Source organism: Neltuma alba, unplaced genomic scaffold (genome assembly GCF_004799145.2).
Source record: "Neltuma alba isolate B1F8T4 unplaced genomic scaffold, ASM479914v2 tig00003962_pilon, whole genome shotgun sequence".
Lineage (NCBI taxonomy): Eukaryota > Viridiplantae > Streptophyta > Magnoliopsida > Fabales > Fabaceae > Neltuma > Neltuma alba.
The window spans coordinates 1-25,181 of NW_021633495.1; the positions used below are offsets into that span (position 1 = coordinate 1).

Genomic DNA, 25,181 nt, shown 5'->3' on the forward strand with positions numbered 1-25,181 from the left:
ATTTTTATCAAGAAAACGCGCGAGCATGCATGTGCAGTGTTTAAGTACACACGCAATCACTTTCAGACTACATCAATTTTTGCTACTGCTATTATTAATAAAAAAAAAGTCAATTTTTGTGGATAATTTAATAATTTATTGAAGATCGTTCATGCTCTAAATTTAAAAATACGTCTTACATCATCCTTATCATATTCTATGTCAGAACTAATAGAAAGTTTAAGAGTTTAAGCATAAAATTACACCTAATATATTTAGGATCAAATTCAATATATTTTTATGACCAAATTCAATATAACACCTAGCGTAGTGAATATATTTAATATAACCCAATATATTTTTAAAAGTTTTTTTTTAATTTTTTAATTATAAAACTAAAATTTTAAGCTTAAAAAATCACACCTAATAAAAAGACTTTGCTTTGCTCCACCAATTTTAGTCAAAGAAAGATTTTTTTTTTAAAGGGTCTATTTGGGCATATATTGAACTTATTGAAGAATTTAATGAATAAACAAATAACTTTAAGAAAATACATCACAAGGAAAAAAAGATATGAACTATTAAAAGAATAAAGAATATAACTAAAAAATAAAGTATTACCTGGTCATTGTGGAAAAAGTGATAAATGTCCTCGTGCCTCCATAGTCGAACAAGGGTTTTTACGACTAGAATACAATTGTTGGCTTGAAATTTCAAGGCCCATTTCCCTCAGAAGATCATGCATCTCAATGAAATCATTATGATTATTAAATGAAATGAGGGACTTTTCTCTTAGAACACTTATCTCAATATGCATAGAAGAGCAATATAATTGTCTCAATAGGTTCAAAGAAAATGAACTCCTTGCTTGATTAAGAATGCTAGGTCAAGAAACACATTTTGCTGTTTGTCATCAAGTCCATCGAAACTCAACTTCAAAACATCAACAATGTCCTTGGGTGGAGATTGATTTAGTTTTTCCAAAGCACTTTCCCACTCTTCTTTTTGTCTGCCATAGAGGAAGCAACCCAGCACTACTAGGGCTAATGGGTTTCCATGACAATATTTCACTACTGATTTTGATAACTCCATGTAACCTTTAGATGGCTCATCTCGCTTGAATGCTTTCAAATTGAAGAGATGAAAAGCACCTTCAAAATCCAAATCCGGAACGTGATATGTTGAAGATGCTGCTGAAGCATTCTTCAGCACTTGCATGTCCCTTGATGTGATAATAATTCTACTTCCTTCTCCAAACCAATCAAGTACCTTGGTTAAATCTGCCGCTACTATTGAATTGTCCACATCATCAAGTATAAGAAGAATTTTTTTTCTCTGAAGCCTACTTTTCATAAAAGTGGTTTTTATGTCATAGATGCTAATGTCCTCATCTTTTAATAATTCTCTGAGGCAATTCTTCTGTAGCTCATCCAAACTAATCCTTTTTAATTGCTCTTTGACATTTTCAATAAAGGAGAAAGCATCAAATTGAGCTTTCAACTCCTGAAGTATAGCTTTAGCAAGTGTGGTCTTACCAGCACCGCCCATACCCCGTATTCCCACAATGCGGGCCTCAATTAGAAGCCTCTGAATGTTTCTAACATGTCGAGCAATACCAATGAGTCCTTCAAGATGAGATGATGACGTATAGTTCAACTTTCTCAAAATATCCTTGACAATCTCTTCAATAAGTTTGAATTCAGGTCTAGCATAAATGTCAATCAAAAGAAAACGCATAAATCCCCAAAACCAACAAATAAAAACATTAACAATTTGCTAGAATTCTAAAAATTAATTGAATAAATCCCCAATACCAACAACAAAAGGAACATTTTTGAAGCTACCTTGTACTGTGGGAATCCCATCCAGAGAGATTTGTAGATTGGATTAAAGCATTTCTCCACTTTTGCAATGCTTCTGGGTTGTCTTTAAATCTTTGCTCCAATACATCAAATCCTTTTCCAAAATTCCCATTTTGTTTGCGTATGCTTGAAGGATCTACGTTATAGAAAACAGGTATCACAACCCTTCCAAATTTACGCTTGCATTCTAATATGTGAACAAGCTCATCTAGACACCAAGTTGAAGAAGCATAATTCTCAGAGAAAATAATCACAGATATTTCTGATTCCCCTATTGTTCTTTGAAGAATCGGTGAGATTGATTCTCCTTTTCGAAGTTCGTGATCCATAAAAGTGTGAATGCCCGCATTTCGAAGTCCTTTGTAAAGATAACTTGCAAAATTGTGGCGAGTGTCTTCTCCTCTAAAGCTAAGGAACACATCATACTTGGTAGCAGGAGGAGAAGTTAAAATAACATCGTCTTCAGAGCTACAGGAAGAAACAAACAGTGAACAGATATTGCGTTATGTGCAGGAGCAAATCAAACAATAAAATAAAGAGTGTGAGGTTATTTAGAAGAAGGTAGCTACCTAGCAGCAATAGCAACAGGTTGGTTACCATTACGCGAACGAGAGATGAGTCTGATGGCTTTAGAAATTGATACTCCCAATAGGATCAATAAAGCTTTTTGGAGCATTGAAGCAATGGTTGTGATAGAAGTTTCTAGCTTCAGCCTTCAGCAAGTAAGGTAGCTAGGGACAAGATTATCAACACTAGAAAACAGAAGAAATTAACAAATCTTTTTGCAATATTTGGCCTGTGCAAAGAAAACACCGATAATTTTAGGGAAATGCTTGCAAAACGGTACATTTTAACAGGACGAAGCAAGTGAAAGAGAAAAAGAAAAGAATTAATGGACAGTATTAGCCCGGTGGATGTCAGCTTAATTAGCTCACAAGGTCTAAAACATGTTAATTTCGAGCTTAATTTGCAGACGTTCTCCTCTTCAATCAAGTTCTTCAAACAAATTTAACGAATAATTAATAATTGAATGAAATGAAGTTTTCTAGGATTAACACAGACACTAGGGAAAGCACTGGTAAAGCTGGAGATGGGTGGGATCAAGCAAGTGGATTATCAAAAACGAGAATATGCCCTGTTGGTTTATAGCGATGCCTTTTTTAAGCATAACAACGAAATGGAGAGTGATTAGAATGAAAGAAAGAACATGCACTTTGCCTTTAATTTTATAATATAATAAATAAATCAACTGTTTACTTCATTTAAAAAATTGAATAAAATAAATGAAGACTTAGGTCAATAGATCTATGACTGCAAAGCAGTTAGGGAGGAGAATCAATCAATAGCTAGTACTGGGAGAAGAAAAAAGAAAATCTTTTGCAGAATTTTTCTGCGAAAATTCCCCTGGGGGTGATGCAGGGAAAACAGTAGAAGGATAATGGATCTATGCGATAAAGCGAGTAAAAGAGAAGAAATGAACCTGGACAGATGTGGAGGGAAGTGAAAGAAATAGCTCTCACAAAATGGCAGCTTCAGAACTCGCAAACTTTGCTTTCTCTTGAAACAAGCTTTTCAGTTCAGATTCAGAGATCACCAAATGCCTCACTCACATGTATTTGTCTTCGTGTTTCAGAGGCTCTTATTCCAGTTTCCGGGAAGCTCGCGTGTTGATGGTTTGGCTCTTGATTGACATGATATAAAGATCAAACAAAACTACTTAGCAAGTGGGAAAAAGTTGCGGAACGATCAATATATAGCAACTCGATGGAGAGTAACGATTGATGCTAAAATGAAGAGCATATATTTATGGATGGAATAATAGTGCGAAAGAAAGAGTCCATCGTGGGGCCAACTTACCAGTCAAGTCCACACTCCACACAGCAACTTTACTGATTTATTATTTTATTTTTTTACCAACAACTTGATTTATTTTAAAAGAAGCAGAGCCACAGTGAGTAAAAGTACACGCGTTGAAGGCGTATTAGCCAGGCCGTGTGTCAATGGTTTTTTCTTTCAAAAGAAGTTGGACGGAATAAATTCATATGCGTTGATATTTTTTGTTTGTTTTCTGTCGGGAAAAAAAAGGGTAAAAATTCCAGGAAAATACTGGTAAAACTGGAGATCGGTGGGATTAAGAAAATGGATCCCGAGAAAAGAGAATACGCCCTGCTGGTTGCCTTTTTCACGCATAACAATGAAATGGGGAGCGATTAAGGTGAACGAAAGAAGCACTTCGCTTTTTCAAATGAAATAAATAAATCAGTCGTTTACTTCGTTAAGAAAAAAATGAATAAATAAATGAAGAGCTTAATCAATAGATCAAGTGCGTGCATATCTTTGAAGGTTTTACGACTTTTTTTTTTTCAGAAGTTGAAGTGCAAAAGAAATTCAAATTTTTAAGTTTTATTAGATGGATGACAGTAAGGGAGCTAAGGAGGAGATTGAATCAGCAGCACTAGGAAAAGAAATAAAACAACAGATCTTTTGCAGGCAGAAGAATAGAAGGATGATGGATTCATGGGACAGAGCAATTAAAAGAGAAGAAAGAACCTGAATGTGGAGGGAAGCGCCAAAGAAATAGCTCATAAGCAAAGCTCGGTCTCAAAAATGGCAGCTTTCAGAATTTGCAGATTAGAGTTGCTTTCTCTTCAAACAAGTTGTTCAGATACAGCGATGAACAAATGCCTCGATTCCTAGCATATTTATGGGGTCCGGTTTCTCTCAGTATCGGTTTTCTCAGTATTTCTCAGAATCTATAAATCCTATTCGTTAAATTTATCTGAGCGTCCAAAAGGGGACACATCATGTGGTTTTCAAAACTGTCTCTCAACCGTCCATTTTGTTGCAACCGCGACCGTTCATTTAATTCCTTCTTTCGGCCAAATTCCATTCCATTAAAGAAAGAATGCAGTCCGCGACTGAAAAGCGAGTGCTTATCGTAAATGAACACTGTCGTAGATGGAGAAAATCAAAACAATGGTGATTGTATTGGGGGTTTTATGAAATACAAGGGGAGTATATGAGAGGAGGGAGTTTTTTTGAAGTAGCTTATGGACTGTTGGAATAACAGGTCTATTTAGATTAGTAGTAGAAAAAATAATTTATTTTCAATCTGATTCTTAAAAAAAATAAGATTGAGTAAAAGTTAAATTGAGTAAGACAAATTATGTTTGGAATGGAGTTTTAAAAAATTAGTTTGTAAAAATTAGATTGAGTAAAAGATTATTTAGATTATGATTGAATAAAAATAAGTTTGTTTATAAAATTACCAAAATAGGTATGAGTTTTAATAAATAATAAAACAAATTTACATAATACAATAAATTTAAATTAATTTAACATAAAAAAGTAAAATTTAATGGGGGAAGGCTGAGTCAGCAAGCCAAGTCGTGTCGCGTTTGTCATTTTTGCGGATTGCGGTGTTGCTTCCTTGTATTATCCTTTGGCCATTTGCTTGTTCGGCGGGTGAGCGTGTGTCTCCTTTTCTCTTTTCTTTTCTTTTTCTCTTTATAACTACTTCGAAAGTGGGACGAAGTTGCGAGACAACTAAACTTTACTTATTTATTTCATGTTTTTTTATCAACAACAACTTTATTTATTTTACAACTAGTTATAGGAAATGAAAGTACGCGTGTTAAAAATGAAAGTACACGTGTTAAAGTTGCTTTAATGGTTTTGGTGCTTTAATTTCTTTATTATTTCTTCTACAAAGAAATTTCCAAGCTTTTGCTCTTGGGGCCGACATAGCGTTACGTTCTTTATGCGCACAGCACTGTTTGACAATTATATAAATGCATATTTTGGAGGTTCTGATATACCACCGCCTTCCAATTTTTATTGTAATACCCCAACCTTCTTATTCTCTGTCCCGTATTAAATGTAAGGAGTACATATCTAATTTTAATTTAAAGAGATTAAAAAAAATTAGTTCAGATAATTATTTGTGAAAAAATATTCTTAATATATGCAATCCACATGTAAATTTTTCTAAAATAGCTTTTATATAATTGTAGTAATTTCGTATTGCACACCTTAGAATAAGAACATGTGGAATGCTTATATTGTTTCTCTCATTTTTGCTCTGTTTTAACATCTTAATAGACTTATAATTCTTCTGTTGCAAACTAGTATTGCCACGTAACACCCAAAAAAAAAAAACTGCGCACACTAAAATCACTTCAAAAGAAAGAAGTAGAGATAGAATTGTAGCAAATTTTCTTTTCTTTTTTGTTTTGTGTAAAGAAGTTAAAAGGATTTACACAAAACAGAGGGAGCATTATTTACTAACATCTCTTTCTTCTTTGAGAGCTCTCGATGTATTGGGGATGATTGTTTCCTTTGGTGCTTAATTTAATGGTGTTCTTTGAAAATGTATCTTTTTGGCAAAAAAGTTCTTTTTTGGTCGCATATTTATGGGCTTTGATATGGCCAAGAAACAGAGTAAACCACACTCATTGATGATTATGCCGGTTGAGTTAAAACAAAACCTTTGTGTTTTTCTCCATGTTGAATCGTGCAGACAAAAGCAAGTCATTTTGGTATGTACCATGTGATATTTTTAAAGGAAGCCATTCAAATGTTTTGATCATGGATTTTAAGTCTTCATACTCTTAATGCTTGGCATTTTGTTATCGAGTATTATTTTAATATCCTTTTTACCTATTCTGTTTGCTTGTGCTTAGCAACGTAGAGCAATATTTATTTCCATCATGACAGTTATGAATTCAAATTTGTTCAGGAAACTCATATTGATGGCGATACCAAACTTCTAGATGACTCTGAAATTTATCAGCAATTACTAAAAGAGTTTTTCAAGACAGTCAACCCTACATCATCCGGTAAGTAATAATTCCCTTGTTTCTAGCTGAACAGGTATTATTTATATATTGTATTCATATTTTTACTTCTGATGATGTCGTTAGAATATTAGACTGGTCAAGACATCCTCTTTTGTTTAACTTATAATGTATTTTGGCAATTATGAGCAAATTACACTTGATATGTAGCATGAAAGGTTTCCTAGAAAGATTGTAGAATTAGTAGTGATTTATCATTTTTTTTCCCATCTAAATAGTTTTGATCAAATTTTTTGAGCCTAGAATTAGCATGAACTGCCTTCCTAGAAATCATAGAGTTAACCTTATGCCATGCAAGCAGAAGTCATGTTCTTATTTTCCGCTGTTGTGAATCATACAGAGAAAGTGCTTTATGCTTTGAAGAAGATGCAACCGAAGAAAAGGAAACTTGTCGATCATCAGGCCTCAAAAACTCGCAAGATAAGGTTAATTGATGAAGATGGCATTTCCTTGTTTCGTTCCATTACTTTTTGTCACATGTATATACATATATATACCGCTATATTCTCCAGAACTGAAAAGAGATTTTTGACTAATTTGCTGTTTATATTGTGTAATGTGGCATTGAAGGTATAATGTTCATGAAAATGTCGTAAACGTCATGGCTCTTGAGTCCACGACTCTTCCACCTATGGTTCCTAAACTTTTTGGAGATTTGTTTGGGTTAAAGTCACAGAGATTATCTACTGGGTTAACATAATCATGCGCTTGGAAAACAGATAATGGCATCAAGTGTTGTGTAGTAACTTGTCATAATATATTTGTACTTATTTAGTCAATATTATATTGTTTATTGAGGAATTTTATTTTTCCCCTTAAATGACAAAAATTTAGTATAGTGGTGAGGATCGGTAGTTTACATAAGGTTTTAATTTCAAATCTTCTATGTTCTTAATGTATTTATCTTTCATGGACAACATATATTTCCATGAGCAATTTGTCCAACTCAGGCATAGTTATCCATTACGTTCATATTGAATAGCAATTCCATTATGAGGGATGATGCGGTGACATAGATAAATCTTATTTTAGATTCATACATTAATAGCAAGTGATTATTTTCCCCTTTTTTTTTTTACATGCTTGATACTTTAAGTTTACATCAAATTTCATTTTAATTTCTTAAGTTTTTAAAGTGTACTTTTAGTTGCTTAATTTTAACATGTTAAATTTAAGATTAAACTAAAATTTAATGCAGATTTTTGAAGGACTAAACATATATGTTATACCTTTTGTGATTAAATCTATATGTAACTAGGATAAATTCAGTAATTTAGTGAAAAGATTGATGTTATTACCTGTGTCACGAACTTGAAAAGATTGATCAACCCTATAAATAAAATCAATAAAAACAGGAACTTTTGTCAATTAACTGCTAGTCTTAGAGCTACTTGTACCACATTTCCAAAACTTAATAACTATTTCAAAGTTGATTAATAAATCACACCTAAGATAAATGCATGCCTCAAAACAATTTTAGTCATATTTAAAGAAAGGATTTTTTTTTTTTTAAAGGTGGAGTCTAACTAAAAAATTTTCAGCAGGCAAACAAATTAAACTGAGGAACTTGAAGTTAAATATTGAGACTAACTGAAAATTTTAACAAATAAATAAATATTACTCCCTCCGTTCCTTATTATAAGAGACAAATAACCGAAGTACGTTGATCAAAAAAACAGTTAAAATTAGTTAAGAACAATTAATGTGTAAAAAGTATAATTTTTTTTCCTAAAATACCCTCATTAATAAGGAGAAAGAGCATGAGAGAGAACACTTAAATTATTAAAAGAAAGAGAAGTGGGAGGGAGAGAGAGTGTGAGTTGGAGATAATAAATATGGGTAAAATAGTAAATCAACACAAAAAAGTAGAGACAACTTGTAAGTGTCTCTTATATATAGGAACATGCTATAAACATCAAATGTCTCTTATAATAAGGAACAGAGGGAGTATTAAGAGCATAAAATATAGAATAATTTTTTTAAAAAAAACTATTACCATGTCATTGTCGAAAAATGATAGGTATCATTGTGCCTCCATTAACAAAAAGAAGTTATAAGAGTAAGAGATAAGAAAAATTAATTAAAATCTTTCAACCCTACTTCATTTTCATAAAAAATCAAGCTTATTAAATTTTTCACTCTCCCATTATCATTCAACCAGACAAAGTTAATGAATAAAGACATGTGGTTTTTGCTGTAAAAAAAATAATGCCGTTTCATGAAGTGAACAACTTATTGTAATAAAATATGAGTTATGGTAATACTTCTTGTTATAGTTTAATTTGGTAAAATATATGTTATGCAAGCAGGCTATACATGTTTTTGAAGTACAAGTTAGGGGCTACTCTATGCATGGTAAATAATGAATAATCCCAAGGAAATTGCTTTGCAATAGAAAATTATTTCTCCACTTATTTTTAAATAAGTTATACAATGTACACACGCAGAAAGTAACAAACGATAGAACAATTATTGAAAAGAAACATTGAGATTAATAATTTCTAGTGTTTTCTAAGGTTGTGAGGAAGCGCTCGATGAATCACACTTCAAAATATATATATATATATATCATTGATGTCACATAATATGAAGGGAAAATTACTACTAGATCTCAAGTGAGAAAACCAAGTAGAAATAGATTTTTTTTTGAAAAAAAGTGAAAATGACCACAATGCCAATTAACCACGTTGATCAACTTGGAATGATTGAAGGTGGCCGATCAAACAAATATCTTTTATTTTAATGTAGTTTACAATTTAAATATTATAACATTTTAACATTTACAAGTTGAGCTAATTCATAAGTAATCATTCTAGTTTCTTATAATAAAATTGCTTAGTAAGGAAATAGTTTGTCATGCTAGTTATTATAGTCACATCACATGGAGAGTAACACACACAACAGGTGCAGTTATTGTGAAGCCAAAATAAGATTAACAATTTTTATGCTATAAAGTTGTGAGGATGCCCTTCGTACATGAATTACATATTAAAAAAAACAGAAAAATTAATATTTCATAAAAACATAATATTAATATGTAATAAAAAATAAATGAGACTGATAATTTTATGACCTGAAAACTTTAAATGATAATTAATATCAACAACAGTACTTCATAAAGTGAACAACTAAGTCATGACCACAGTATTCACTGTTGAAAAAAAGAAAACAAGAACGTTGTAGCATCCTCTCCAAGTAGTTATAAAAGACTTTGAAAGAATGATGAGGTAAAGGGGATATTGGGGAAGAGAGTTGTACTCCTAAAAGAGGCTGAATCCTTGCCCTGCAATCTTCATTAAGTGATTTGAGGAATATTGAAACTTGAGGGATACTGCTGCAACCTGCATTATTATTCCCAATACTATCACCCTCTTTTAATGTCAGTCGAATTAATAGTGACCAGCGAGGGATGGTGTTAGGAATAAGTAGTGTTGATAACAATGTATCGTCCATCTTACTATCATCCTCATCTAGTCTTTTCTTGTTCATCTTCCATTAATAATAATGTCATCTCTACTACTTGATCACCTTTACTACTCATTTCTCTATCATCCTCACTGATCATTTCTCTATCATCCTCACTAATCATTTCTCTATCATCCTCATCCTCTTCTTCATCATCTTTCACAGCCCTTTCACCTTTATCACCCCTCACCCTCACAATAATACCAGAGGGAACATTTTCACAAAATTATTTAAATATTTGAATTACATATTGTGAAAATCTTATATAAATACACTTGAATTCTAAAATTCCAAATTAGTAATTCTAATTTTACAAGTCTAGCCTATAGGTATTAAATTAGGATTTGCAAATTTTGTTAAATTACCTCCATACCCATTCTCTCATTTCCTTTTTATATTCTTTCTATGAATAATTAAATTGATAGCCACCAAACATTTTCATAACTTCAGTAACATTATTTATAATTGTTTTTAACCACTTACAAACTCCAGAGGAATCCAATCAGGAGGGAATCATTGTTTAAGCTGTTTTCTACATTTGTAACAAAATTGTCAACATTTCCAGCCATTTTCACTTAGTAATGTTATTAACAACTCTTTTTATTTTGTGTTATGTTATATTTAAGCCGTTTTCTACACTTCAATAGTATTTACAACTATTTTTTTGCCATTCCCAACCATTTTCACAAAATTTACAACTACTTTTTTGCAATTTCAAAACTTGGTAATTCAACCAATGAGGTTAATTATTTAAGCCATTTCCTACAATCACAACGATATTGACAATAGGTATAGCCATTTTCATAACTTTGAAAACGTCATTAACAACTATTTTTTTTTTGGTAATTTCCAAACTTGACTAATTCAACCAAAGGATTTATTATTTAAGCAATAAGTGTTCATACATCATATCAAATTCCACATTGATGAAAAAACGACCCCCTATACAATTTCATTAAACATTGCATAATATGATGAACCTTATTTTTGGTGAGTTTGACGACTACAGTTATTTCATTTACCAAAAATCAGAATGCCCATGTAGTAACTTCATTTGATTTTACCATAGATGAGGAAGAAGAAGGTTTAGTTGGGTCACTTTTCTCTATAGAAGATAACCCCCAGTCATTGTTCTGATTCCTATGGCTTCCTTCGTAGAAATAAAAAAACAGAAGCAGCAATGTCAAGCTCTCTCTTATCTAGCTCAAGAGATACATAAGATGCATGTTTGTTTAGATCCTCCTGCGAATTGCCAAAAAAAGATATCCTCCCTCGAATTAGCAATTACAATATATATTCGCTCTTACATATATGAGTGATTACCTTAATCTATTTTCTATCCCACATTTATATATATTCTTTTAAATTATCCCTATCAACAAGGGTTGGAAGATATTTCCAAAAAAAAAAAATAATATACATTTTTTTCCAAATAACTAATTTGAATAATTTTATTAATTTCTACAAATTTACTATCTAGCTTTATGTTAAGTACCGAAGAGTAATTTTTGAGCGTATGACAAAAATAATAAAATGTGTGATTACTTTTTGTTTCAGCTAGGTACATATACCACTCTATTAGGAGTACCTACTCTAAAGTATTGTTAGCACTACGTACACGAGAGTACATCTTTAAATTTTGATCTGTCATCATGGTTAAACTGGCTTCTCTCCTGACGTAATTGTGAGATTGGATGGACGTTGCTTCTTGGAATCTGTTAGCCAGGGCCCTCTGCTACAGTTTTCGAAGGAGAGCAACTTCTCTCTCTTGATGCCGCTTGTTTAGTGCTTTTCCGGCGTCTTCCGGCATCTCTTGGGTTTTGGTCTCACCTGTGTGTTTCTCTTATTCACCTCTCTTGTTTAGTTTTCCACCTCCTCTTTCATCCTTTGTTTTTCTTTGTTTTTCCACCACCTTTCCACCTCCTCTTGTTTAGTGCTTTCCACCTCTCGTCTCGTTGCCTTCCTCTTCACCCCTCCACTTTTGTCACAGTCATCCACCTTCCTTTTTTGCTTGTTTTCTTCCCTTTGTTTGCTGCCTGTCCTTCATCTTCCTCCACTAACTTTATCTCTCTCTTATTTTCTTTTAATCGAGCAACTCTTTCCTTTATCTCCACCCCATCTTTTTTTTCTTCTTTGGCGTTTTCCTACCTTTATCTCCAGTTTTTTCTTTTCCTATGACTTTATGTCCTTCCTTTTTTTTCCCTCTTCCCCTTTTACTCACTGCTTCTTCTTTCTCCGTGTTTCTCTTGGGGGTTTGTTGCTTTCGTTAATCCCTTGCTTCTTTTATTTGATAGCTCTCATTCTTTTTATATTTTATGTTCCTGTCTTTTGTTGATCTGTTTTCTTTTTTCATTGATATCTATTAATTCTTTCCTTTCGGTTTTGTTCTGTGGTTGCTTGTGCTTCTTCTTGTTTTTTTGTGTGTCTGTAATCTCTGGTAAGCTTTTCTCTCCAACTTCAATCCATCAAGGTTGTCAACTCATCACTATGTGTGGCTTGGAAGCCCACTTCATCTTCTTTGCAAAATCGTGCAAAGTCCATTCTTTTTTTGTCCTTTTATCCCCCCTGCTTTTTCACGTCCTTACCGTCTCTTTTCTCTAGCTCTTTATTTCTTTTCCTTTTCTCTTCACGAAAATGCTGCCTTTTTTGAGGGCCGAGCACCGAATCGGGTGCTTTTTTCCACACGTTTGCTCCTTCCCTCTCTTTCTTAAAAAAATAATAAAAAAAAAAATGAAAAATTACTCAATATCAAATAAAAAATATTAACAAAAATTTTTTATTTATTATTATTTATAAATTTAGTATGTTAATACTAAATAAAATATTATTATCAAACTTAATTTAAAATTGAGTAATTTTTAGTTTTTTTCTTTTCTTTTATCTTTCTTTTTTGCTCAAGTCCTCGCCTTTTCTCTTTTTTTTTTTTTTTTTTATCTTTCTTTCTTTTCTCTCCCCTTTTTATTTTCTTTGTTACCCTCTTTCACGTCTTCTCCTCTTTCCTCTCTCTTTTTTGTCTTCTTCCCCTCTCTCACGTCCTCTCTTCTTTAATCTTTCTTTTTTTTTTCAGCTTTTTTTTTAATATCACTTTTTTTTTCTTTTAATCTTTTAGGATCTCCATTTCTTTTTCTTCTTCCCCCTTTTCTCATGTCCCTGCCTTCTTTTTTTTTCCTGTATCTTTCCTTCTTTTCTCTTCCAGGAACGCTTCCCTCTCTCTCTCCCTTTTCATTTTCTTCGTCACCCTCTCCCACGTATTCTCCTTTTCTTTCCTCTCTCTGTCTTCTTCCCCCTCTCTCATGTCCTCTCTCCTCTAATCTTTCTTTTATTTTTTCAGCTTTTTTTTATATCACTTTTTGTTTTCTTTTCTTTTTTATCTTTTAGAATCTCCATTTCTTTTTCTTCTTCCACCCTTTTATCATGTCCCCGCCTCCTCTTTTTTTTCTGTATCTTTCCTTCTTTTCTCTTCCAGGATGCTGCCCCCTCTCTTCCCCTTTCATTTTCTTCGTCACCCTCTCTCATGTCATCTCCTTTTCTTTCCTCTCCTTCTTTGTCTTCTTCCCCCTCTCTCACATCCTCTCTACTTTAATCTTTCCTTTAGTTTTTCAGCTTTTTTATTTTATATCACTTTTTCTTCTTTTTTTATCCTTTGGAATGTCCATTTCTTTCCTCTCTTCCCTCACCCTATCTTTCTTCTTTCCCTACTCTGTTTCTCATGTTCTCTTCTTCTCTTTCCTATGTTTCTTCCTTTCTTTTTTCTCTTTCAAGAACCTCTTTTTCTTGTTCTTTCCTTTGTCTCTTTCATTGCAAGAAAACAAGGGCTTAAAGCCCCTTTGGTACGCTAGAACTCATTTTCCAACTGCTGCAGACTCTTCAAAGCATACGAGATGGGTTTAAATCAAAATTGTTGGGAACCAATGGCACGCGGGAAAATGCCAAGACCGTATTTTTCTTGAAATTTGAATAAAACACCGAGCACTTGATCGACAAAATCACATGGAGTTGCTTCAACACCCAATACAGTGATAGATCAGCTTTTTATGTGTAATCTTTTTATTAAGTTTGAATAAATTTTTCTTTTTATAAAAGAAAAGGTTGCGGGATTGGATTTCACTTTGTCTGCATATGTGAGATGGGCTTCAGTCCCAAACGCATGTCTGGGCTTCTAATGACACCTTGACCCTCCTAGTCCTAGAACTTGGGCAATTGGGCCTCCCATGTCTGGTAGATCATGGGCTCTGAATTGGAAAACTTGTGTGGACTCTTGATCCCTTTCAGAGTCAATATCTTTTTAAGATCCAACCGAATAATCCTTTTGTTTTTGGATGAAAATGAACATAATATTAATAATCAATAACTAAATAGATGCAAAGATCCGAGTCCACAATACAGTAAAACTAAAACACGATAAGAGCAAACCGAAGCTTACTGTTGCCCATAATTTAAAAGGTAGAAAAGTTAAGTGCAATTGATTGGAACTTTATTCAATCATGCTTATCATCTACTTAAGGTGCGGATTATAATAATCTTTTTAGGGAAAATGACAGATAAAGAAATATGAAATTATAATATCCCAATTTAGGAAACTAAGGATTGAAAATGACAAAAAGAAAAGTTATTTCCAAACTGAAATTTAGAAATTTAGAAAAAATGACACAACACCCCTTTTTTAGTGATAAAAAAAAAAGGTTCAACCCCTTACCAATGGTAGGCTATCACCGGTGACTGGACGCCAGCACAGAGTTTTTTCTTTCTTGTTACAAAATTTTTTTTTACCATGTGAGAAATTATTTAAGAAAAGTGGTAGGTTAGGATTTGATCTCACTACTTCTTGATCATCTGCACCAATAAAAAGGAGGGTAATCATCGGGCCATTAATAATTTGTTAACTTATAATGCAGAACATATATATAAGTTGACTCTTTTACTATGACTCAAGCCTGTGATAATAATTTATCTAGAAATGATAAGTCTGATTAAGAAATAACAAATCTAAATTTGATATTAACAAAGTATTTTTTTCCTAATATATAATAAGAAATAACATGTACATTAATTAAAAATGATAACAATTTATCTAAAAATAATAAGTTTAAACTTGATATTAATAATGTGTTTTTTTCCTGATACGTAGCATGAAGACATATCCTGTGATTTTTCCCAAGGCGAATGCAACTTGCGGTGAAATGAAATCGCCATCACATTTATCACCAGTCTCGAACTCAATCTGCTTGTGCACTGACTCTGGAACTGCGCGCGTACACATTTTCCACAAACGTCATAAAATTGGTTTGTCCCAATAATATGATTAACAAATAAAGTCACTCAAAAGAGAGTTTTCTCAAATCAAACTCTCTCTCTCTCTCTCTCTATATATATATATATATATATATATATTCAACTTCAGGAAGCCACGGTTTTCATATGTAAGTTATAAATAGTACTCGTCTAGTCCTATTTATAATATAGAAAGTGAAGTTTTTCACATGAATGTGTAATTTTATCATTCATTAAATATTGTGCCAATTTTGTTCTTATGAGATATAATATATATTAAATAAGGATAAAGTTAAAAAGTTGTTAAATTTTAAATGATCTTTAAAAGTTAATAGAGTTTAAGGTTTTTCTTGATCTATATAAAACATGTTAAAAATGACTTATAAGTAGAATAAAAAAAGTACAACTTATATTTGATTTTGTGTTAAAACATGGACTCAAAATAAAGGAAGGCATTTTTTGGGAGTAATACTTTCATAATTTTGGTCAAAAAAAACGTGCATAATTTATTTTGCCATTAAATATGATAGATAATACTCCTCCAATCCTTAATAGAAGACCTATTTAACTAATTTGATTAGATTAAGAAAGTTAGGTAAGTTAGTTAATTACAAGAAATATGGCATGTTTTTTCTGAAACAACATAATCATTTTTCTTAATATCCTCTCTCCCTCTTCTACTTGATTATGGTTGAGGGAGTATCCATAAAAGTGATTTAGAAAAAATTGATAAATATGAGAAATAAGTTTTACATTTAGGATCAAAATCAATTCAACAATTAGAACTAGAGGAGTATAATTTAATTTTGGAAAAATAACAAATAAAGACCCATAAATTACCAAAATTACACCAAGGTCACCTAAATAAGCCAAATTACCATGAGAGACCTAGGCCCATATTATAAATATAAAATCTTAGTGAAATGTCTGAAATACTCCTAAGTCAAATAACAAGTTGACTATAGAAAATAACAAGTTCATTTTAGCGAATAACAACTTTAGTAGAATAAATTACGACTTAGCTAAGGATATACCAAATGATAAGTTGGTTATAGGAAATAACAAATTCACTTTAACGAATAACAATTTCAGTAGACCAAATCACAATTTGACTGAGAGGCATTTCAAACATTTCACCAAAATTTTATATTTGCAATATGGGACTGGGTTTTTTATGGTAATTTGCCTTATTTAGGTGACCTCTGTGAAATTTTGGTAATTCCAGAGGTCTTTATTTGTGATGTTTCCTTTAATTTTCCGTAAGTGTGTATGATATAAGGCGCATGTACACACATACATATTAGCTTATTCAGCTTATGAACAGAGAGTTACAATACACATTATTTTCACAATACAATCCCTGATTGAGGAATAAAACATATCAAATAAATATATACACACGCATATATTAGAAAATAAGGCTTGGCTATACTTTATTCTCTCCATAATTTATTTATGTATAGACTCAAATCTTGTTATTTTCACTTTATTAACTTTTAAATTGTGACAACTTTTGCTCGTTTACAATACATCCAGCCATAGTCATTTTTTAATCTGCAAAAATTAAAACTCATGTGGTAAAATTAATCATGTTGAAGTGCAAAATAAAATTAGGAAAAAATATATCGTCATGAATATATATTATCAATTTACTTATAACTATTATATTGTTTATAAATAAACAATAATATTCCGAATTCCATATAATTGTACGCATGAATATATGATATGGTTCCGGATCTTACGCTTATGAATATCCTTAGAAGATAGCAAACCTGCAAGAAAAAATTCACAGAGGTCAAGGGTAACACTTAGAGCGGGACATGTGCGAAAATCTCCTTCGGAAAGAAAAAAGAAAAAAAATTATTATGCAATTTTATATAAATAATTAATCATTGAAAAATCCTCCAACAAATTACTAGCATAAACAAAATCTGGTACAGAAAATAACAATAGGTCTTTGCATAAGTGTATGACAACAACATATGGGAAATAAAAAATAATAATAATGAGTTCAAGACATTACCAGTAAGAATGCCAACGAGAAAGTCTGCACAGGAACTTTTACAAAAGTAAAATATACGAACGACAACTATACGAAGGAAAGTAATGATTATTTTTAAAAGTCCCTCAAGAGTTATGCTCCTCCTGTCTTGAATATAAGACCCTTATATATTTAAAACTGGAGGAGTATAACTTATATTTCAAAGGTACAAAATTGACACTCTGTTTTTTTTTTGTTTTTTGGTACAAACCAGGCGGCATCCCACCACCAGCAGGTAGAGGCTAATTCAACGACGTCATATTTAAAGGACTCAGCAATTTACCGACTGTGCCGGTCTTTGTTGGTGATGCTCTTTTATTTTAAATATAAGAAATATTTAGGGTTTAATATAAGAGTAATTTAATTAATTTGAATAGATTAACAAAGTTAGTTATTTGTAATAAATATAAGTTAATTTTCTTAAAATATTCTTTTAATCATGATTATCCTTGGATAAAAACTCTCTTGATATGTATAATCAATAAAAATACTTTAGATAATGAATTATAAATTTGAGAGATAAAGTCAATTAAGTCTTATATTTACAACCAGATTCAATTTCTAACTAGCTCTTATATTAAAAATCGAAGATGGTAGTTAGGAAGTTGGTTTTAATCTTAAGTAATTTATTTAATTTTCTTAATCTATCTAAATTAATTTAATAACTCTTACATTAAAAACCACAAGAGTGTCTGATCACTTCTTAATGTTCTTGTCATTTAATACTCTTTTGATTCTTGATATATGATTTAATTGTTGAGTTGATCTTAATCCTAAATGTAAGACTTATTTCTCATATTTATCAGTTTCTCTTAAATTATTCCTATTGATATTCTCTCAATCATAATCAAGTAGGTGAGGAAAGAATGATATTAAGGAAGCTAATCATGATGTTTTAGGAGAAACATGTCATATTTCTTATAATTAACTACGTTGCCTAACTTTTTTAATCTAATTAAATTAGTTCAATAGGTTTTATATTAAGAAGAAAAAGAATAGTAAGAATTAAAAATTGAATGAAAGAATATTACCTTTTACATGAGTGCTCAAATATGCCGCCTTTCCTGCCGCATTCAACAGTAAAGCATAATATTAATTTCTTTAGATGATATATTTAAAAATTAATCTTACGAAATAAGAGGCAAATTGAATAATTTTCTTGGGAAAAATTATTATATGGAATCAATGCTACTGAATACTGATTTATGATGGAAATTTTTGGGATCATATTTTTTCTTTGTTTTTATTTATTTATTTATTTTGAGTTCTCACAAACTAAACAGGCAATAAGGCAACGGCAAAAATGACTTGCCACAAAAGAGAGAGATGGATCCTCCTTCCAAACCGAAATAGGAGGTCCTAATTTGTGAGCAATAGCCCTTTTGCGTGCGATCGTGGAGGACGCAAGTCTCGCAAGTTCCGCAATGAATATCCAGACAAGCTAGCGGCCACCATGAAATCTCAACCATGGGAAAGTACTGTGGGAATATCAGCGTATGAGTAGCTTCTCCACTCCAGGAATGAACTCCAATCTGAAATAATGGTGGCCACTGATTTCACGCGACACTCAGGTTTCGACCTCCCAGCCTCTAAGTCTCCAACTACAGCATAAACATGACCTCCTCCATCTCCTTTGGATCCCCAATCCATGCAGGGAGTCGTATCCACGTAGTCCGCATCGTCCCTCACCGGATCACTACAATTCAGATAAATGACGTTGTCGATTGTAGCCCCTGAACCTGCGGATGCTTCTAGAAAGACAGCATAGGATTATTCCTATCATATTCGAAGGAACCATTATAGGTGTCGCTGTAATTAGATCGGGATAAGAAATAGCGAGGGAGGGAGGAGCAATCACCCTCCCGAATGCCAGGATCTTTGACTCGGATTGTGTAATTGTTGTAGTTGATTCCCAAAACCTGGTATGTTCCTGAGTGCAAATCAAGCAGAGTGATGTTGTTTTCACAGGCTAAGTTATACGCCGGACAGCCGCAATTGGGCGGGTCGTCTCGGAGACGAAATGGATATGAAATGTTTGTGATAATGCCGCAATGAGACGGATTACAGGTTTTGCTCTCATCTTTAAAACTCGTTGTTTGGGATGTCACATACACAAGAGTGAAGTACACCAAGCCCCAGAACCTGATTAAGCCTATTATCCCTCTACCCATCCTTCACAGTGATAGCCAATTCACCCTCCTAATTCAATGGCTTCTCATCTCAAGTCAATGAAATCCATTCTTTTTTAAACTATATTGCAACCCATTAATCAATTATGAGCTTCTTGCCTACTATGTTTGACTACACGTGATAAAGTAGAAAAATTTTTATTTTCAATCACAGCTCCCAAAGGAAGAAATGGCAATGCTTTAGCCCCCTAAAAAATTATACGCTTTAGCTAAGACCCCTCAAGCTCACCGTTGCCTTTTCTTTCCTTTTTGAAAAGATAAAGAAATTCCAGAGCCACATGGTTGTTTTTTAATTCAAAATTGACCTGAAATTTTTGTCCTGTTCAGTAATGATGTTGCTAGGCAGCATCCCCCTTCCCCTGCTCTATTTCTTCTTCATGTGATGCCATGTTAGTTATACTTATATGTAGGAATTTGAATTTTAGGTTCGATTAAAAGAAAAGCTTCGGTCGCAATGGTTTGCTATCAGAGAGCTTTGTGGTTGGTGACAATGCAGGTATTGGCGCTGCTTATGAATTTGGGGAATGCTCAGAACCGGTGTGTCCCTGATGATGAAAGTGTTCCGTTCCGTCTAGTACAGGCCACACTTGATAGTAATCCCTGTTCTACTACAACTAACAATGTGGAGATGGTTGAGTTCCCGGGAGTACGAGCTCTTCAAGGAGTTAGACTCGCCGTCTTAGAAAAACGCTATAAGTCCCGCATCTTAAAATTATGTGATGTTGAAAGTTGTCTTCCTAAACTCTTTCTACGACTTCATCATTCATCCATTTATCCTTTCCAATTTGAAACAGTTAGGTCGGCATCATCCAACAAAAATTCCCATGTTACATTTTTCAATTGTTCCTCGATTGGGTCGGAATACTTGAAAAACGATGGTTACGCGTTCCAACCAAATTTGCATGTTTGTCCCATTTATGTTGTTGGCTCCACCAAAGGTATCCTTGAGAGGGACGTGACCTCTTGCACCAAGATGTTGCAGTTAGATTCTCCATTAGACCAAGATGATTTTCTGTTCAACAATTTTAACTTTAGATGGCCCTAGCCCAAATGTGATGTCGACAACAGCAAGACAATATTATTCAAATTGGTTTTACCAGCTTCAGGTAAAGATAGTTCACTTTGCTTCACCTTCATTTTTTCACCATTTGGTTTTAGAATGTTCCTTGGATTGAAATTAATGTTAGATTAATGTGCTCGGTGACTACACAGGTTCAATTGTGTTAGTTTTGTGCATTGTGTTCCTTCTACTAATATATCGCTACTTCAAAACGAAAGGAGGTGATCATGCAAGACTTGAAAAGTTTTTGAAGGATTACGAAGCTCTTTAGCCTACAAGATTTTCCTATGCTGATCTCAAAAGAATTACAAACAATTTCAAGGATAAAATAGGCGAAGGAGCTCACGGATCAGTCTTCAAAGGTAAGCTGTCCAATCAGATTATAGTAGTTGTGAAGGTACTTAATAACTCTGATGACGATGGGAAGGACTTCATTAATGAAGTAGGGACTATGGGTAAAATTCATCACATCAACGTTGTTCGTTTGCTCGGCTTTTGTGCTGATGGTTTTCACTGTGCTCTTATTTATGACTTTTTTCCAAATGGTTCCGTCCAAAGGTTCATATCTTCCCCAGACAACAAGGAAAATTTTCTTGGATGGTTGAAGTTGCAACAAATAGCTCTGGGCATAGCCAAATGGATTGAATATCTCCACCATGATTGTGATTATCGAATTCTTCATTTTGACGTCAATCCTGGTAATGTGTTATTAGATCATAACTTTACTCTCAAAATTTCTGATTTTGGTCTAGTAAAATTGTGTTCCAAAAATCAAAGCGATGTGTTAATAATAGCAGCTAGAGGAACTTTAGGTTATATTGCACCTGAGGTTTTCTCTAAAAACTTTGGAAATGTGTCATATAAATCAGATGTCTACACTTATGGGATGTTATTGCTAGAAATAGTTGGAGGAAGGAAAAATACCCACATAAGTGAAGAAGCTTTCCAAATTTTATATCCAAAATGGATCCATAATTTGATTGAAGGGAGAGACATAAATATTCACATTGAAGATGAAGATGAGAATAAAATTGCTAGGAAACTAGCAATTGTGGGACTTTGGTGCATCCAGTGGCATCCGATCAGTCATCCATCCATGAAAACAGTGATATAGATGTTAGAAGGAGAAGGTGGTGAATTAAAAGTGCACCCAATTCAATTTGACTCCATAAATTCAAAGGTAGTCAAAATTAGTGCACTACTATGCATTTTTTTTATTTGAATTCATATACGTTATACAGTTTATTTTATTAGAGTTTAAGTTAGTGCGCACATTATGGAACACCAGCCAAATTTTTATATTTGAAAGTGATAGTGTTTAGGTATAATTTTGACCTATATTAGTATTGATTTTTATATTGATTCTTTCATATATTGTTTTTAATTAGTGCATGCCTTATGTAAACGGTGCTACCAAACATCATATAAAATGATGCCATGTTGATAGCAATCTCAATTTAGCAAAACATGAAAATCCCATATTTCCACCTAATGACTCTTTGGACATTTTACTTATTTGGATTCCTTTTTGGTCTTTTTGATTTCACAAGGTATTTTCTGGTCATTTTCCCTTCATATAATTTATATTATTTTTATTTATTTAAGCAAACACTCAATTCCAACCCAATTTGAAACAACTTAATATAAAATATTTCTTGTAATTAAGATACTTTAAAACCTTAAAAATAAACATTTACAACTTGAAAATACAAAATATTTATTTAATGGTAATTATATTGCAATTTAAAATGTCTGATTAATTTTAAAGGTTTTAGTTATATATAAAAATTTTAAACATTATAAAATTATTTATATGTTTTTTAGTCCCAAAAAATAATCATAAAAAAGAGGAAAACAATTGATTTTTTTTAATTAAAGAAGGCTATTTTGGTCATTTAACTACATTTAGAAATTCCTAACAATACCTCATGACTTAATTAGGAATTTGTTAAAAGTATAAGCTTGAATTTAGATTTAAGTATTTCAATTAGATTTAATTAGAATTCTCCCTAGTTAAAAAGGGAAATTAGAAGAAAGTGTATGGCCTCATTTTGATTTTGATTTCGATTATTTTAACTGGATATAATTATGATTTTTTTCCTTTAATTTTAAAAACCGTGCTGTCTATCGATATATATAATCATTTAATTTTATGTGTGTATGTATCCTAATCACAACAAATATTTTTGCTCTTTGTTTCTTCAATTCGTTTTTAATTCATCAGATTCATTACTTGAACATTAATACTTTTAGTAAGGGGATGATTCTATAATGAAATTTCAATGTACTTTGTCCAAAAATTTTACTATTTGATATGGATAAAAAGATTATTTACAGATATTTATTGTTAATTTCGAATGCTTTATTTGACTGATTTAGTTCCAAAAAAATTTGTATTTGATGATTTTATTTGATTTGGATTCAAAACAATTTGAAACGTATCATATTTGACTTTGGAAAAATATTTCGAAGTTAAGAAGATAGGCTTAATTATGATCACAGATCATCGGCATTCAAGAAAGAAATTCTACCATATCATAATGCAATTTAATTTAGTAAATTAAAATTAAGTACAGGTCTACATTTACTTTGAATTTTTTTCCTTTTAATTTGTTTTGCCAAACCAATTTTTCTTTATAACTATATAGAGAAATTCTGGTATTTTAACAAAGGAGAATGACAATTCAGGTTCCAAGAAAGAAAAATAATTACAAAATAAATTTCAGAAGATGTCATTTTTTGTGCTGGAACTTGTTATTACAGGCCGCTAGCTTGTTATTGAGACTTTTGGTAATTATTTTCCTTCCTTGAGATCTCATTGTAATTCTCCCTTTTAATAATATTAAAAAATTTTGCTAAAGAGACTTTTGTATGCCTGAATTTAAATTTTTCTATTTCAGCTGAATTTAATTAGAATTTTCAGAATTTTATTTATTTATTTATTTAATTAAGTGATGTTAGAATTAAAAACACTGAAATATTCTCCATCAATATATTTCCCCCACCACACCCACCGTTATCTTCCCTCCTATTTCATTCATTTCCGAGGCTCCATGAAAAGCAAAATAATTTAACTTTGGGTCGAATAAAAATGCAAAAGAAAAAAGACAGTTTTTTTTTCCAATTTGAATTTGTGCTTGTTTGGGAGAGCCTCTGATGGGCTATAAGAAGCTTATTTTGAGGAGAAGTCTGATTCAAAAGTTTGATCTTGTTTGGCACAACTTGTGGGCTACCGTGCTTGAGGGCCAAAAACTGTGGAAATGCACGATTGAAAATAAATTGAGAGAAGAAGCTTATTTGAAGGAGCTTATAGACCGTTAGTGTCACATCTCAATTTTTAGGCTTAGAAACCCAGAAAGTAGCCTAAAGAAGGTAGGCCACTAAGCCCTTTTGAGTAGAAGTTCCAAATATGCAAAAGGAAGCTAGAACGGAAATAGAGACTAAACTACAAAGTGAAAAAGTTTTTTAGGGGTAAAAGTGTAAATAAAGTTAAGAGTTCCAGGAAAGTCTTAAGGGCTTAGAAAGGGAAAATAGGTTAAGTGTAGGCTTGGGGTTGAGGTGCAGGCCTGAGATTGAGGTACATGCCTCAAAGTGATGATTCATGAGGTTGAGCCCAAGTAGGGGCAAAACCATAATTTCAGAAATTCAGGGTTAATGGGGGTAATTATGAGAAGCATACAGAAAATTTCAGAAAAATCTCAAAAAATGGAAATGGTGTATAGAGACCTCTTGATAGAGATAAATAACGAAAATACTCATACAATAGCTTTAATGGAATTTTCAGCATAGTGACTCAATTTGAGGTAATTATCTAGATGCAATTATTTGAGCCATGAGGAGGCCTGAAAAATATACATAAAAATGGGGAATAAATAGTTAAGAGGCTAAAAAAATGGTCAGCAGAGTGGCTTTAATAAAATATAAAGTCTAGTTGTGCCCCTAAAAGCATTTTACGGGAAATTCAAAAAGAAATAGTTAAAGGAAGAGTTATGACCCAAGAAAATTCGCAGAATTTCCTTATATCTAAAGAAAGTTTATGGAGTAGACAAAAATTTTTTTTTGAGCTCTAGAAGGCCATTAAGAAATTCAAATAAATGTGAGCTAAGTAAATTAGGAAAAAATCTGGAGTTCAAGTTTGATGCAAGGATCAAGATCTAATCTTCTCCTTCCCTTTCCATAAGATTTAGCCACATGGCATGGTGAGGCAAGAAAGAAGTTTGATGATGTCAAGGGTATGATGTCATGAGAACACTTGGTAAGTTCTTATAGAGGAAGACTTCAGCTTGGACAAGTGGCCTTTGGAATTGTCACATTCTATCAAGGGCAAAATTGGCAACCCTTGTCATAATTTTGGCTATAAATACCCCCTTGGAAGAGCATTTTGGCAAGCATTTATAGAGGAGAAACTCTGCAAAAAATTGAAAAAAAAAATGAAGAGAAAAAACATGAGGGTTA

The 25,181-nt window shown here is 32.4% G+C and overlaps 3 protein-coding genes and 1 pseudogene across 3 annotated transcripts; 2 read left to right on the top strand and 2 right to left on the bottom strand.

Annotated features, from left to right (window-relative positions):
* Nucleotides 1–825: 825 nt before the first annotated feature.
* LOC114743150 (TMV resistance protein N-like) lies at nt 826–4,473 on the bottom strand. The gene is made up of 5 exons (XM_028931345.1): nt 4,392–4,473; nt 3,322–3,522; nt 2,411–2,593; nt 1,824–2,309; nt 826–1,684 (listed from the first exon to the last, which is right to left on the bottom strand). The coding sequence occupies exons 3-5, from the start codon at nt 2,515–2,517 to the stop codon at nt 826–828; spliced, it is 1,452 nt and encodes a 483-aa protein (XP_028787178.1). The 5' UTR covers nt 2,518–2,593; nt 3,322–3,522; nt 4,392–4,473.
* LOC114743146 (uncharacterized) lies at nt 2,525–7,397 on the top strand. Its single transcript, XM_028931343.1, has 4 exons — nt 2,525–2,563; nt 6,580–6,679; nt 7,038–7,122; nt 7,268–7,397. The coding sequence occupies exons 1-4, from the start codon at nt 2,525–2,527 to the stop codon at nt 7,395–7,397; spliced, it is 354 nt and encodes a 117-aa protein (XP_028787176.1).
* An 11,541-nt stretch (nt 7,398–18,938) lies between these two features.
* Nucleotides 18,939–19,648, bottom strand: LOC114743148 (LEAF RUST 10 DISEASE-RESISTANCE LOCUS RECEPTOR-LIKE PROTEIN KINASE-like 1.2). Its single transcript, XM_028931344.1, has 2 exons — nt 19,336–19,648; nt 18,939–19,228 (listed from the first exon to the last, which is right to left on the bottom strand). Exons 1-2 carry the CDS (start codon nt 19,646–19,648, stop codon nt 18,939–18,941), a joined length of 603 nt encoding a protein of 200 aa, XP_028787177.1.
* A 472-nt stretch (nt 19,649–20,120) lies between these two features.
* On the top strand, nt 20,121–22,159 carry LOC114743149 (rust resistance kinase Lr10-like; annotated as a pseudogene).
* Nucleotides 22,160–25,181: the final 3,022 nt, after the last annotated feature.